The sequence below is a fragment of the Python bivittatus genome, unplaced genomic scaffold (genome assembly GCF_059951505.1).
Source record: "Python bivittatus isolate LINGU-HERP-01145 unplaced genomic scaffold, Pbiv_v1 ctg000480_np1212, whole genome shotgun sequence".
NCBI classification, from domain to species: domain Eukaryota; kingdom Metazoa; phylum Chordata; class Lepidosauria; order Squamata; family Pythonidae; genus Python; species Python bivittatus.
In genome coordinates, this window is record NW_028277075.1 from 33,262,444 (window position 1) to 33,279,906 (window position 17,463).

Below are 17,463 nucleotides of genomic sequence, written 5' to 3' on the forward strand. Positions count from 1 at the left end.
TCCCATGAGGGTCTTGTCTTGCCATGGCACTTCCTCTGCTTGAACTTCCTCCCATGTCTATTGCTGCCTCAGGGATTCTTTCAGCAACTCATCTTTGGGTGCCATCTTACTGATGTGCTTCTGGATGCTCTGGGTTTCATCCAGGACAGTGGCTTTGACACCAGGCCCTGCTTGTCCTCTTTCCAGCTGGTGTACCATCTCTAGGGTGGAAACCTCCATACGTTGTGAGGAGCTTCCAGGTCTTCATATTGGCAGCTTCCATGTCCTCCTTTGGCCAGCTCACTATGCTGGCAGGGTATCTTATGATTGGCGGGCAGGCATGTCGATGGCATGGATTTTGTTCTTTCCATTGAACTGGTTCTTCAGGACCTGTCTTATCCTTTGATGGTACTTGGATGTTGCTGTCTTCCTTGCCTCCTCATCGTGGTTCTCATGTGACTGTGGGATACCAAGGTATTTGTAGCTGGTCTGTATGTCTGCTATGTGGCCTGCTGGTAGTTCCACCTCATCAGTCTTAACTACCTTCTCTCTCTTTACTACTGTCCGGCCACACTTCTCCAGTCCAAATGACATCACAGTGTCCTCACTGTAGATCCGTATTAGGTGGATCAGCGAGTTGATGTCTCGTTCGCTCTTAGCTATACAGCTTGATGTCATTCCATGTAGAGGAGGTGGCTGATAGTAGTTCCACTCTTGAACTTGTATCCATATCCAGTCCTTGTGATTATCTGGCTGAGGGGGTTCCCACAGTCCCCTCAGAAGAGTTGGTTACTGGCTTAATTCAGAATAGGTACATGGATACTTTTTCCTTACTTTTATGAGACAGATGAAATAAAAGATTTATTGATTCTAGAAAGGTTTTCAGGTGCTTTGAAAAAAATTGTGCATGGTGGGAAGAGCATTACTAGTTGTGGAATCTGGATTTTGATTGTAATTCCATTTAAGTAAATACCCATAAATTTAACATGGCTTTGATCTGAAGTATTATAATATTGGCTATCTGCATTGTCTCCTCCAGATTATAGATCTGATGAGGATCATATCACATGTAGCTATGCATACATTTGGATGTATGAGGTAAAAATGTATCAGTAGTAGTTTATAACCATCATTTGACAGCTAGTCAAAAATCTTGTCACCATGTTATCATAGGTCAAGCGTTAATAATAATAGTGATTATGTAAATGCTCCTTTTGCATGCTCCTCAATAAGGAATGAGGTGCATAACAATAAACCACCAATAAAAAAAAGTGAGTTGTTAAAAATAATCAGTGTTGCTGCTACTGCTAATTTCTGTGTTACCTCAAGGAACTAAGTGTATCTTTCATTGACAATTCTGGACCTCCTTCAGTATTGTGCATAAATGTTTGATAAAAGAGAGTTAGAGCTGAATGGTGGTTCTATTGCAGCAGTTTTCCTGTTGTGGAAAATTCTTTATTCTCAAAAAAGCTCATGTTAGCAAATATTACACAGGTAGTCCTCATTTAACGTCCACTCGTTCAACCATTTGAAGTTACAACAGTGCTGAATGAGGGGTACTTAGAATGGGTCCTCATAGTTATGGCCATTGCAGCGTCCCCGTGGTCACAATTTGGGTGCTAGACAACCGGCTTGCAATTACAATGTTGCAGCATCCCACAGTTATGTGATTGCCATTAGCAACCTTCACTACCAGCTTTCAACAAGCAAAGTCAATGGGAAGCCAACAGAAGGTTGCAAATGGTGATCGCATGACCATGGGATGTTGTGACTGTGCGGGATTCGCCTAATGACAGCAACTGGGATTGCTGGAACTGACGTCATAAGTCAGCGTGGTCATGTGACATCGTGCCTTACGACTGCATTGGGTCCTGGTCCCAATTACTGTTGGTAAGTGAGGGCTACCTGTAATAATTCACAATCTTAATTTACCTAGCTAGAACATTGTGTCATTTACAGCCCTCTGATCATTGTAAACTTGAAACTAAAGTCTGTAGGGTAATGATCAAATAAATGTGGTGCTGTGTAAGTAACAGCAAAGGTAGTGAATGTTTGGAAAATTAAATCAGCAGAGTAGAGTGCTTGCAGATAAATTGTGAGTAACATGAGAAGCCAGTTTAATTGAGACAAAATCATTTACTGAAATAGGATTGGTAGGTGTGGTGAGGACATAGAGAAACTGAGCTGATAAACATTTTAGGAAGTGGAAGTGGGAATTAAGGGGCAAGTAGGGTAGATTGCTGACAAAGGGAACAACATCAGTGAATTTGAGTACCGAACTATGAGGTAAAAAGCATAGGTCTAAGGAAAAGATAGGAAGAAAAGAGAAGTAGAAGTAAGGTACAGAAAAAGCAGTAGAGAAAACCAAGCAGCATAAAAAGAGGTTGCTCTATATGATTAGCATGAAAGAAGTGAGAAGAAGAAAACTTTAGGAAATAAAGAATTCTGACTGGGAGCCCAAGGAGCCAAAATAAAGGAAGACTGGTTAGACAAGAGAATTAAAAACAGGATGCTAAGAAAACAATGGGCAGGTACACAGATCTAAACTATCTCCTGATTTGAGGGCATTTGATTTGTTTTTTTGACTTAGCAGAACATTTGAACCCACCAAGTGTCGTTCATCCTCATTTGTAAATCAGACTAGTATGGTTTATTTGATAAACCATGGTTTAAATAACTTGGCTCACTGCAATTTATGAATTCATCACTGAATATTGGAGCCATGTTATGAAGAATCAAGGTCCCATAAGTTGGGCAGGGGTTACCTTCAGACAGTATCTAAAAACAGGAGTCTGTGGATTGTTAACAGGAAATTGGACATGTGAGATTGCTTTCAAAGCAGCTGGACTGTGTGCCAGATAACAAAAGGATGAATATGATTGCCAGAGCTTTCTTACAGAAATGGTATGCATGTTGAAGGGATGAATGGAAAGAGAAATTCCTGCAACTGTAGCCTACTCTAACAGTTTAGCACTATGATGGGAGAAAAACTATATTAATACTGTGTAAGATCCATGTTCATTAATATGTTTAGTTACTTATTATGTTAAGTCCCAGTTCTTCAAAACAAGGATTTGTAGACTTCTATAACATTTGTTGCAGATATCCTCAGATGCTCATATCCTAGAATTTGCCATCAGCTGGTGATATTCCATTTCATAAATACAGAGCATTGCTGTAGCAGTGCAAAAGCCATCTTAGTTCTAAGCTGCTTGAACTTTACTCCTCCTGTTCTTGGAAATTTAAAGAATTAACAGTACATCGACCAAATCTTGAAGATAAAAAATAATAGATTTATACAGAAATGAAGAAAAAAGAATTAAGGAATATATGTAAATTCATTTGACATCTTAAGGGAAAAAAAGTTTTACTCATCTGAATTCTGCATTTCTGGCCAACAGCAGATTTACATAGATAACAAGTAATCTATTAGAATTAGTTTAGCGATACAGAAAAAAAATATGCAGTCCTTAAATGATTCAAGATTTTGTTGTTGTTCTGAATTAAATTCTAGACTCTTCTCTTTTTTTCTCCCTGTGCAGCATCTGTGAATGTGCTTGTTCAAAATTGCAAGATATACAATGATGCCAGCTGTGATATTTCTGCAGATGGGCAGCTTTTGGCAGCCTTCATTCCTAGCAGTCAGCGGGGATTTCCTGATGAGGGGATACTGGCAGTCTATTCCCTTGCACCGCACAATTTGGGTGAAATGCTGTACACAAAGCGATTTGGTAAGAGATTATATATCAAAGGTTCAGGGAAGCTGTCAAGACCTTTAACAGTACTTTTTTTTTTCCTGACATCAAACTGATATAGGTAATAGTTGCAAGGAAAAAGTAATCCCAATTGTAAACCGATTTGGTAGCAAGAGAGTGGTGAAATAGGAATATATACCATGTGATGTCCTATGATATATTTGCTTAACTAAATATGGTCATGAAATTTTGCTACTGCTGTTACTTGATTAAGATCATTATAAGCAAAATATCTTTTTTAGAGATTAATAGCTGTGAATAAGTTTACTACACTCTACATAAGGAAAATGGAGAAGGAAGGAAGGAGGATCAGAGGCATAAAATGGATTCCTTAATGAAGACATTTAATGTGTTTTGTTTCTTCCCTAGGTCCCAATGCCATTTCTGTGAGCTTGTCCCCAATGGGCAGGTATGTCATGGTAGGACTCGCATCTCGTCGCATCTTGTTGCACCCGTCTACAGAACATATGGTGGCTCAGGTTTTCAGGCTTCAGCAACCACATGGAGGAGAAACTTCAATGAGGGTAAGTGGTATTATCTGTTTCTTGTTTAGTTACCTGTGTATGTTTACTTAGAAACAGTATTGGTATATTAATGAAGCATAATTCTTTAAGAAGGCTGCAGAAGGCAGCTGTCTTGCTTTTTCATTATGCTTGCTTTTCTCTGTCCTTGCTTTTTGGGGCATTATTTAGAAAAAATAGACAGGTAGCAGGAATGACTATGGAGATATTATTAGTGGCAGAAATAGTATGAAAATGAGATATTACAACCAGATGAATGTTTAATGGAGTATTTTGTTTATTAGAAGCATGTCTCTTTATATTGGTGGGTCAGTGTGATCTAAATAGAGGTAAATAAAGAGCAAGAATCCAATTCAAACAGGATTACTTGGTTATCTTGACAATAACATTTGGCAGTTATTCACTTGGCATTCGTTATCCTTCTGTAAAATGAAGATGTTAGTGTTCGGAAATGAAGTGCTTTTTCAGAAGTTAGTGTTTCTCCGGTAAACTTAATTACATAGTATTATTTGCTTTCAAATCCTATATTTCTTAAAAGTTTTTATTATTGGAGAATCAATAAGTGGATTGTGTGCCCTTTGGTTCATATTTTTGTATAATTGATCCTTGCTCTGTGCTCTTAAGATAAAGGAAACTGTAAATATTAAGCTAAAGTTCTTGTCCAAGCAGATAATTTATTTAATTGGAAATTGCCCCAAATCTTATTTAATGCTGTTCTAAATGAAGTTTCTTATTTTATTTGTGCATTTTATAATTCCATTCTTTTTTGGGCCTTGATAATTTTATCAAATAGCTTCTGAAAGAATAATGGCATATTAAATCTTCTATACATGCAAATGATACTGTTAAATTGTTAGCAAAATCAATTACAATTTATGTGTTATTGCTCCTCAGTATTAAATAATTCTCAATATTAAATAATGAACTTGTTTAATATGCTTGATTTTTTTGGAATTGTGGAAGCCTACAAGGGATTTCATAGCACAGAGTTAGAATATACAGCTTCTATCATCTTGATGGCAACATTAGACTTTATAAGTTTTTGGGTGTTTTTGTAATAACATTAAAACAAGAACTTGCAGCTTTATTTTTTTGTCAGTTGAGGGTGATAAAACACTGAATCTCAACAGCCATAGCTCCATCTACTGATAAAACAACACTGCGTTTTGTTTTCAAAATGAGCTACAATTGGCAGCAAAAGCGGGAAAATAGAGAAAAACGTTATTTGAAAGTGCAGAAAAATAGACATGAATCGGGAGTAAGGGGATACATTGCATAGCCAAAGAGGGTTAGAGAGAAACCAGATGAAGAAACAGCGGAAGAAAAATGGTAAAAGATACAGAAAGAGGAAGGGCATTATGGAGAGTTAGGAGAAAAAGTGGACATATTGGGTTTGAATTGGAGGCAGCTTTGGTGAGAGAAACAGTGGGGAACTGTGGGGACACATTCAGGCTTCATCCTTATCCAAATGGGATTCCCTTTATATACAAAAATACTTTTATCCTTTCAATAAAAGTACCTCACAGACAGAATTTTCATTCAGAAACAGTATATACCTACCTGAAGGGGGAAAATGGGGGAAAGTGTTCAGATTTTTCTTTACTTGTGGATTCAATCACTTATAATAATATTGATTTTAAATATAGTAATGTGTAACTCAATAAATTGTTATCCAGGTTGTCTGTTCAAAACTTCAAACTTGTTTTTACTGAATTTTCATTGATTGGCCTTTTTCTAGCAACACCAACAGATAAGATATAGTAGAACTGTGGAAATATAGAACTTGAAAAGAAAACGGCATAAAATACAAAAAACAAATCAAAAGTACAGGTTAGTTTGAAATAAAGACAGGCCTCTCAGGGAAGGAACTCAGTGTTTGGATGTTAGGGCTTAAACTTGAGGTATTGGTAGGAATGAAATATTTCTGGAAAAATATGGTTTTACTTTTTTCTGAGAAAGCCTGTTAATTGTATAAAAATAATGTAAAAATGATACATATTAACCTGATTTCAGTATCTGTTGATGATACTGAAAGCAAACAGAGGTGATTGAAAGCAAGGGCAGTGTTTCTTGTAGTGATCCTAACCAGTGAGAAATACAGTGAGGTAACAGATGACAGGAACAACCTGTTCAGTATAATGTTTCTTGAATAGGGATATTTATTTTCTTGTCCTCTTACAATAGTTCTTAGAAAAATCCCAAGAAAAAGGAAAGCCTTTAACTCTCCCCTCTAATATCAGTCCTAGAGCTGTTCAGATTTTTATAGTGTTAAATGACGGGGACAAGGAGGAACATGACTAGCAGCTGGACGCTTTGGAAAAAGTTCTAGAATTATAACTACAAGACTGATAAAACAAGAAGAAAGCATGCCCTTTCCACTTAGCATAATCTTCTGAACTTTTCATCTACTTTGACAGCAATTGTTCCCACCATAAATTTAGTACTGCTGAGAACATACCAGCCTCTTCTGTTCTGGTTAACTCTCCTAGATTTCATTCTTTGTTCTATTATTAGACTGTAAACTGTTGGGAATGAAAAGAAATTAGTACCTTAGAACTGTTCACTTCATGATTTAACAGTGTCTGGAGGAGCCAGGCAAGGAACTCCTGTTTGTGACTGTTCTTTAATTCTAGATATAACATTCTAATTTCCAATTAATTAGATTTCATTAATCTTTATGTTTTCTTGGTAAATATTGATATGATTATTCCTTGTTTGGTGTATTTTGTAATAAAATGATATATATTTTATAATAATTTTAAGGATGGACAGGAGTAGTTTATAGTTATGTATTTGCCTCTAGAAATCAAGATTGTTTTAGAAAATCTGTCTCCACATAGTATAAAATAATTATAGATGATTTGTGGAAAGGTTTTCTAACCCATAGATTAATTATTCAAATAAGTTGTATTTAGCTTAGACTTCCTTCTTAGCCCATTTATTTTTAGCTTGTTTTATGATGAGCACAGCTCTTAATGTTATTGATCATTCTGAAGTCTCTTCATGGTTTTATATCTAAACAATAATCGGTTTGTTTCCCAGATTCAAGCCTATATCAGTTGACAAATATATATGAAAGTTATGTTGCTCTTATTCTATAAGTCTTACTGAACAAAATAACCAAGTGGAACTTGGTTCATTTAATATTATATGCACTTTGATTTCAAATCTTTCTAGAGGTAGCCTACATTGCTTTCATTTCTGTGTTATAAGACAACATGGAAATGAGATTATTAATTAGACAGTTAGCCCTCCCCATGGCTCTTGTTTCCTAAACTGACATGTGTGTATCAACTGTAATCTCCCTGGCCTTTATTGTATAGTTAATTAGCCCATTTAGAAACTTACATAGGTTTGATGTACCCCCATTATATGTCTTTCACATCAAACTAAGTATGAAACATCAATTTTATTTATTTATGTGTTTGTTTGCTCATTGCATTTATATTCTCTCTTCCTTTTAAAAACTCAAGGTAGCTCACATAGGGACACCTTTATTTTATTCTTACAGTTGCAATCTTGGAGGATAACTGCCTGAGAGAAAGTGTCTGATCCAGAGTCACCCACTGAGCATTATGATCCAGTGGCTTGAACATAGGTCTCCCTTATCCAGCCCAATCTCTAACCAATGCACTGCTCTGGCTTCCCTGTTATAAATGTTATGGGATAGATTTCTGAGTTCATGCCAAAGACTGAAGATTTTCATTCGGCATTTCACCAGCTGAAGACCTAGGTCTTGACAGACGGACAGACAGGTTTCACCTATTCTTCTTTTTCTGTCTCAAGGTGGCCATGGTATGAAACTACAGGATTTTACTGGAGTTCAAAAAACTAAGTCACATGATTCTCTGCAATCTGAATAGGATGAGATTATACCTATCTTGTATATATGTCCATTCCCAAACCAGAAAAATGTTCATAATCAGCAAAGTTATGTTCACTATTTAAAAGTTTGAGGAGTCTGTCTTCTTTCAGTGATATTCTATTCTCCTTCCCCTCCCCGCTTCCTAAATGATTAAATAATGTATTAAGTAAAGTTGGTAAGTAAAATTGGTATGAAATGCAAGGTCTCTGCTTGATTAGCCTGTAAATGTGTCAATTCTGGGCTAGTTAAATGGCTTCTTTAGATTTCATATGTCATACTTTCAAGTGTTCCTCCAGAGTTTTACTCTGCTTCATTAACCTTTCTTCTGTTCATTCCCTTCTGTAATCAGAGGTTTGACAAACAGGAACACAATAACATTGCACTTTGGTTTTAATGATACCCTTTCAGCTCAAAACTAAAAATCATGTATAGCTTCTTAAATGACAAATTTCAGTGCAACCCTTACAAGTACTTAGTTTGTTTATTTTATGACAGTCACCAACAAGAAGTTAACAGCAGATGAAACACAATAAAACAGTATAGTTTACAGTAAGATTATTGATGCAGTCAGAGTGTGTCTGGTTTTAGAAACACTATCGCAAAGGAACTAAATCATACTTAGCACACAGTATGATAGCACTGCACACAGAATAAATAAGAATTGCCTGGATACATTGTAAATAGGGAGCTTTGCATTCTTATAAAAAAGGCAATATATTAGGACACTGGCTATGGATTCAATAAACACTTCTCCACAAGGGCACAGTGTTAGCTCATAGGGATATCTACCTTCAAGGAATGCTGTAGGGAGAACATTAAAATATACTAAGGTTGGTGCTCTTCAGAGTTTAGGAGCAAATATATAGTGTAAATACTTTCTGGCCTAAAGAAAAGAGCCTGGCTGCTCAGAAAGACATTCCTGGGTAGGGCAGATTGATCTAGATGAGCTTCCAGATCTTGGGTACATTGCTTAAGTGTGATGATTGCTCAGTCATAGCCCATAATTAAAAAGGTCTCCCTAGAGAAACCCAGTATTGCAGGTTTTGCAAAAATTGTCCTAATCCATATTGATTCACAATTGTTTGCAATAAGGAAAACCCCAGACATTCAGAAAAAAATGTAACTTTAACCAGTGTGCAATAATACAAATCCTTGTATCAGTTTCAACTTTAGTCAGCCCTGCCTCTCTTCTTAATACTGCCTTAGGAGTGCATGGAGTCACTTGAAACATAGCCCTTAGAAATTTGAATTGAACCCTTTCCAGCAGGGCAGAAGAGCTTGAAGAGCAGCAAACAATAGTTGCATATGTGCTTTGGCCAAATAAAGTTTTAGTGCTGCGGGATACGGTGTGCCTCAGTGGGTGGAAAGATGATATAGCTGCCACTGTTTTTCATGTGTTTTGAATTATGTAATTTTGATGTGTGTTGCACCTAGTAAAATTATGGAGTACTTCCTAAGAAAAATAATTGATCAGGGCACTTAGGGCTCATTTAACTTCACTTGATGTTTATGATAGAAGTACTGAATAAAATAGAGTTGCAAAATGCCTGTTGGCTAATTTGGAGGTTGATTCTCTTTTTTTGGTTATTTTTACCATAAGAGAGTTCATATACAAATTAAACAACAAGGGAATCAAAATATACCCTTGTGTCATTCCTCTTTGGGTTGGAATCTCTTTAGTGAAATGGCCTTGCATACTGCAGCAAACCTTTATTATAGAATTTTCATAATTGTGTATTAACAGTAGGCATCTATATATGGAAGTATTTATGAGTTTATGAGTCTGGAAATGAAATCAAATGCAGACCTGAAGTCAGTGAATGCAGCATATAATGCAAGGCCTGGCTTAGGAAACTATTTTTTATCCAGATGTTGCAATGTGAGGGTGTGGTCAAGAATAGTTCACCTCTAAAACCTGCTTGCTCATCAGCCAAACTTGCTATATATTGATCCAGTCAGACAATTTATTGTGTAGATGTTTAGTACAGAAGTTATTTATTATGCCTAAAAGACTGATGGGCTGATAGTTGGCAGGCAATTCTTGACTATCCTTTTTATAAATGGGCATTATAATGGCTAAACCATAGTTGAACATTGTTGCTGCCTACTGCCCCACTTACCAGACAATTTTCCACATCTTTGAAGAAAGGTTCTACAGCAAATTGCTTTATAAAAGGAAGAAAAAGTTTTTAAAAAGAGACTCCACCTTTTACTTTATGTATAGAAAAAGAGCAGAGCAGGAAAGAATCTTTGTTGAATTGAAGCATTGAGGAAAGAGACAAATCATGAAACTCAGTAGGAATACTTGTATTCTTCCTCTTAAGATTTTAGAGATATTTTTGCTTTGAAAGAGGTGCAGTAGTCCTTGGTTAACAACAGTAATTGGGAACGGGAACTCTGTTGCTAAGCAATGCGGTCATGAAGCACAATGTCACATGACTGTGTCGACTTATGATGGGAGTTATGGCAGTTACAGTTGAGGTTGTTAGGTGAATCCTGCATGGTCATTAGGCGCAATGTGAATCCTGCACAGTTAGGCACAACCTCCTGCCAGTTTCCCCATTGACTTTGGTTGTTGGAAGCCAGCAGTGACAGTTGCAAACAGCAATCACATCTCCATCGGATGCTGTAACTATCATAATTGCAGGCCGGTTGCCAAGTGCCTGAACCATGATCACATAACCGTGGGGACACTGCAGTGGCCACAACTTCAAGTTTCCTCGTTTAGCACTGTTGTAACTTCAAACAGTCACTGAACGAATAGTCGTTAATTGAGGACTACTTGTATTGTCATCTATAAATGCCTTGGTCATGCACCTAGATCATACCACCCAGTTGGCTACAGGATCAAGTCAAATATAGCAGGTCTCAAATCACTAAGCAGGGTTGGACCTAATTAATACTTGACAGGAAGGACATCAAGAAATATCAGGAGTGGGAACTAACTTGGAAAATTGAAAAAACATCCCAGAAGAAGGCAGTGGCAAAACATTTCCATTTTGTTGCCAAGAAAACTACATGAACTCACCAAGAGTTACACTATGTAGACTAAAGGAGACTTTATTTTCAATAGATCATATTAAAAACAAGCAATTTGGATTACTAAATTTATTTTCTCAGATATGAAAACTCATATCAGTTTTTACATTTCTCATCTTGTTTGGGTTGAATACTCAATCTGGAAAAGATTTTTTCTAGAGAGTTGAATCTAACAAGAAGCATTCTGTGACATTACCGCAATGATATGTGGGAATTACTTTGGGAGACTGGACAACCAGCATGTAAGAGATTTCTCAGGTCACAGAAGGAGAGGGGGTGTGAAAAGTGTTTCAGAAAGGACTGTCTCCTTTCCTCCTGCCTCCCAAGATCATTCCCACATACCATTACAATTACTGTATTTGTAAACTGAGAATATTTCCCATTACAGGCATGCTACCCAAATGAAGATTTGTGAAGTACATTGGGCTTGGAGTAAGGATGTGTACTGACTACAGGATTTAATTTAGGACTGATTCAACTCAGAAAGTATAGAAATTTGTACAATTTCAGAAGGAAAATAAGAGTGATTCTTGGAAAAGAAAACATTCAACTTTTGGGGAGGGGATAATTTTATTTTTGTGATGGTTTTGGGTAGAAATTTGAATGAAAATTACATTTATCATATAAAATTTCCTAAGCAATATTTTGCAAAAAGTGAGAAGAATGTGTAAGGAATTACTGTAAATGAAAATAATTCAAGAATGCTTGATGTTCTGTTCCAAAGTTGCAGAAAGTGTAGTAGGATACCGTTGATTGGTGGATGTGGAGCAAACAGTGATGTAGGCAGAAGGAATCGAACATCCAGCAAGTAAACAACCAATGCTACAATCTTCCAGATCCCATAAACACACCCACGCACACACACACAAAGTCTAACCTCCCTCCCCAGTTCTTTTAAAAATTTAGAATAGTTTTGCAATATATTACTTCTATATCCTTCCCCTCAGAAAAGTGCAGTTAGGGGGACTGATAAAATCATCCAGTTTGAATAGCTCCCTCTCCATCCCAGAATTTGCTTATCTAGTGAGCTTGGGGAGAAATTACAAGTTTTTGCAAATGCACTTTGTCTTCATCCCTATAAATCTTTTAAATACTAACGAGCCATCAGATGGTAGACTTTAATTATCTTGACATTGTCGGAAGACAGATTTTGCCAAACATGATCCTTTCAGAAAATTCCTTTCTTCCTTGGGAGGACAGAGGAAAGAAGAGGATCAGCTGTCTTTGACTTTACAGTAGGGAAGTACTTAACTGAAGAAGTAGAAGAAGTAGCAACATTTGATAAAAGCAGCCATGATATGCTGGATTTTTTTTTTTTAATTTTAAGGGAAACTAAAGCTGAGTGTAGTTTATCATTTATCTTGAACTAAGAAAGCAGATTCTAAATAATTCAGTGCATGTTTAAGTAGGATTCTATACTTGGAGAGAGAAATGCCAAATGAGCAGGCACAAGATCAGATAGCTAACATAAGATGCATAATGGAGAGAGCAAGAAAACATAAAGAGGGTTACTTTTGCTTTATTGAATACAATAGGCCCTTCATTATGTAGACCATGCCAGAATGTAGTATATTAAGCTATATGGGTATACCAGAACATCTGAGGACTTTTGAGGACCTTCTTTAAGAACTGAATTTGAAAAACCATTGCTTATAATAGGGTGCAGTATGAGATAATATACATATTGTTCCCATTTCTAGGTAATTTGTACCCCAAATATATTAGAAGAATGGCAGGGCTGGATGAGATGATAGCTGAAATCGAAATCAGATTAACATTCGAAAATGATATTGCATTGCTACCTGAAAGTAGATTTAGAGCTCATCATGAAAGCGATAACTATGGGTTAATGTTAAATGTTAAGACGTAATGTCAGTAAACAGTGGCAAAAAATGATTTCCTAACAATACAGTTCAGCAGTGGAATCAGTTACCAAGAGTGGGTTCCCCTTCATTGTATGCGCTCAGTTGTCAGGCAGACCTTAATTAGGATTTTTGTACTGTCCCAGTGTATTAGAATTGATGGCCTCAATGGTTCTTTCCAATTCTAGGATTTAATGCCGTTTTCAAGAGCCCTGATTCAGTAGAGCCATTCTCTTAATTTGGGTCAGGATTGGCGAAATCTGAAGCACAGCCCTAGTATAGAACATCCAGAGAAATGTAGCAAATGAAGTTATAACTAGAGTAAGTCCTGATATGTAGAAATCATGTTCTTAGAAAAAATTGTTTTGAATGAGTTACATTGACCGCCAGGAGGCATCACATGATGAGTTTCATCCTAATTGGGACTCTTCAGATGAGGTGTAGAGGGCATAGGGAATGGTCTTGAAGAACAGGAGGAAGAGCTGCTACCAGTCCCCACCCCACTCCCAGTTCATATGAAGATAAAGTGAGGGTGGGGGAAGCACATTCAGATGTGCAAGATTCCGTTACAATAGCTGTTATAATAAAAGTAGCCCTAACCTATATTGTGTTGTTTCTTAGTCTGGTCTACCTTGATGGGCTGACATGTGGGTAGCCAAATGTTATTCTATGGGGTTCAAATCCTCCTCCAGGAATTGAACTCACAGATGGTTGCAGTTTAGATGACTGTATACAATTCATTAGCTTTACGAGTTATCCAAGTCTTGGTGCTCAGTAGTTACAAGAAGGTATATCTAGAAGTGTTATCAGAATGGTATATGCAGTCCACCTTCCCTTAAGCTCCCAGAGAAGAGAGATATAGGTGCTACATTATGTCATCCCCCATATATGAGGGTTTACATGACTTCCACCTATCCCTTTGGGGGGGGCATTTCTCTATTTCAATTAATGTAAACTTTTATGTTTTGAATGAGGTGGACTTTGAACCTGAATTAATCTTTAAGAAGTCAGTAAGTCAGACCAAGCAAACTTCAAATAGAAAATGAATGGTTGCATTATCTAGCCAAAACCATTGAAACAATATCTCCATGACAATGTTTATAGCTGCTTAAATATATTCTTAAGATAGACTTAGAAAACTCTTGTGTGCTCATTTGCTCTTTCTATATACATGTAGGCTCTCCACACAAATGCAGCTAAAGCATTGCCATCTCTGGGTGGTTGATTTTTAAATTGTAGTTCATTGCTTATCTGCCAACTATTGAATCTCACATGAAGCAATCTGTGAAAATGTTCTAGTAAGAATGATCTTATGTCCCTTCTTATAAACAGGCGAGATAATTATTTAGGAAATGCTTTTAAATGACTGTCAACTATCAGCTAGTTAGAAGAAAATTAGGAATTGCTTTTTGAGAGTTATACAATGTAACTCTCACTGGGACCCATGCTTGCTTGTAAATCTAGAATCTCAGTTCATTACCCTTCCTTTAGGTTGGTGATACAGTACAACAATTTCCCCTACATTTCAGATGTATTGGACAATAATCCTATCAGTCCCAGAGAGTACAACCATTAGCTGTATTGGTTAGAGATTATGGAGCTTATGTGCCAATAGATCTGAAGGCTGCTTTGCAATTTAAGAACTGGTGAATTGTGGAATCAAAAGGATGTGTAGCTCCAGGGAAAATCAAGAAATGGTTACTCTATTTATGATATTTTCTCAACCAGCTTAAAGTGTTCTGTGCTTTTGAACTGGGTGAAAAAGCTTTTTTGAATGGCCAGCACTCACCCTCTTACAATACTACCTTTTGTTCATATTCAGTTTCAATTTCTTACAATAAAAAATCAGCCAACTTCATATTCCATATAGGTGATAATTTTAATCCTATTAAGAGTTTTAAAACTAAGAATATTCATTGAGAAACAAACATCTCATAATGTCAAAACTGGATAAAACAGCGACTGATTTTAACATCATATAGCACATATGAGAATCACTATAGGTGTTCCAGTCCCAACTTATTTCCTTTCATATCCACTTCTGTTGATTACATCAGACTATCACTATAGTCATCCTCCAATTATTAGGTGGTGTTGTTCCCTTTTCTTTATCTATTATCTGTAATTCCCCTCCAACTCTATAGGATCTGATGTGGAATTCTTAGAGGTTTCTGACAATGGATTTATCTTGCCTACATTAATGCCAATACTAAGGGGAGTCTCTTTTAACTCTTGTGCATTGAGTTAACCATCATATTTGGGGCATTAACTCAAACTTGTATGTTTGTTAAGATAGTATACAAAGCACAATAGAGATACAATACATTTGGTAGTCACTACATACTCATTCTGTGATTGAATGGAACATTAGCTTTCATTAAATTTCCTTGCTGCTTCAACGTTATTTTTAGTCATTAATTCTGCTTTAGAGCAATGATACTAAGAGCTAGTTTGGCTGTGCGGTTTTGCTTTGGAATCAATCCAGATGAGAATGGACTTAGGTTTATAAATTTATGAGCTGAAATACAAGAAGGATATAAAATAACATTGTTGTGAGTTATTTTCTCTGTCTCTATGTGAAATGAAGATCGAATATGCAGACAAGATTTAAAACAGGAAAAAGGCACTAAGGGAGATATTTTCTGAGGGAAAAAAAACCCCTGTAAAATATAGGAGGGAGGCCGTCATCCCTAGCCTCAAAAGGACCCAAGAACTATGCCTTTATATTGTTGTTATGTTTCAGAACAAGTTGGAGGTAGGAGACAGTAATGTCAATCATGTCTTGGAAAGAAAAAGTTAACTATTCCTGTAATTTCAGGTTACTAATATATTTGTCCAGTGCAACATTTAAAAGTAGCACTGTTTCAGGCATCTTTTTAAATGGGCAGTTTTTGGCTACTTCAATGTACATGCAGGTGAGATTAGCTTTTACCAAACAAATAGAGGTCCAAACAATCATGAATCCATAAGTGATGGGCAGATTTAAATAATTGAAGGCCAAAGTATTTGACTGAAGAAACATCAATGAACAAACTATTCTGCTATAGCTAACTTGTCTGTATCAACCTATGAAAAGGTAAGAAGGATTTTTGAATAATTGGTCACAGGTGTGGTATAAAATGATAATTTGTGTGGATTCTGTTAGATTAGGGTTGTATATGACAGGAAATAAAATCTTTGTGTACTAGTATTATGTCTTAATTGTCTTCCCTATCTGGTACCTTTGATGGGGCTCTTGGGAGGCTGAAGTTTGTTTGTTTGTTTGTTTGTTTGTTTGTTTTTTATTTATTTATTTGCCCCTCCTTTTTTTAGATTTTTCAATCCTGCCTTTATTATTTTTTATAAATAACTCAATGTGGCGAACAAATCTAGTAATCCTTCCTCCTCCTATTTTCCCCACAACAAGCACCCTGTGAGGTGACTTGGGCTGAGAGAGAGTGACTGGCCCAGAGTCACCCAGCTGGCTTTCATGCTTAAGGCAAAGCCTGGAACTCACAGTTTCCTATTCACATTATTTGTATGCCACTCATTCCTGAAAGCTCTGCAAGGTTAATAATCAAAATCTTCATAAAATCGTAATTTTTTTAAAGTCACAAAAGTAATGAATAAGCTCTCCAATATAAACAAATATCAACATCAACATTTATGAAACAAAAAATACAAAGTCATGTGCTTGCTAGATTCACCTTCAGTCACAACATACCATCTCCTACGCTAGATAGAACAACCAGGTTTTGACTGCTCTACTGAAACCTAGGAGGAAAAGAGTAGATCAGGGGAGGGAATTCTAAAGTATATGTGACAGTTTCATAAGGACAAGACTTGAAGGGAGGTGACCATATTTGATCTGATCAGATGGGCAAATGAATACAGGAGGTCCTTTTAGTAACCTGATGTGGAGCCATGTAAGATCTTAAAGGTGACAACCAGCACCATGGGTCATCTGGAAGCCAACCAATAACCAATGCAGCTCCCAAAGCAGCAGAATTAATCAAGTATATTGGGATACATTCATCATTGCCCAGGCTGTTGCATTTTGTACCAGGTGTAGTTTCTGAATGCTCTTCAAGAGCAGCCCCATGCATTACAGTAATCCAAGTGTGAAGTGATTAAGACGTGAGTGACTGCGAACGGGGGTTCCCGATTTCCAGGAATGACCACAATTAGCACCTAAGACATAGCTGTGCAAAAGCCCTCCTTGCCACTGAAGCTACCTGCTAGTCAAGCAGGAGCTATAAGTCTTTGATGATTCCAAAATTGCAATCCATCTCTGAATGGGAGAGCATAACTCAGAGTTAAAAAAAAAAATTCCCTGGAGTCATTAGGTCCAGAAATCCAGAGCCATTCTGTCTTGCAGGGAGTCTGTTCCTCCCCATCCAGATCTTAGTTTCCAATTACTGGATCATCACTTCTGCTGCAGTATGTGTTGTGTCCCAGGATGA

The 17,463-nt window shown here is 36.8% G+C and overlaps 1 protein-coding gene across 3 annotated transcripts in view; it reads left to right on the forward strand.

Annotated features, from left to right (window-relative positions):
* AMBRA1 (autophagy and beclin 1 regulator 1) overlaps positions 1-17,463 on the forward strand; it is a 166,197-nt gene that overhangs the window by 115,036 nt on the left and 33,698 nt on the right. For all 3 annotated transcript variants that reach the window (XM_007421760.3, XM_088145713.1, XM_088145714.1), the window contains 2 exons: positions 3,522-3,710; positions 4,104-4,258. In XM_007421760.3, coding sequence (XP_007421822.1) covers positions 3,522-3,710; positions 4,104-4,258 — 344 coding nt within the window. The remainder of the gene's footprint in view (positions 1-3,521; positions 3,711-4,103; positions 4,259-17,463) is intronic.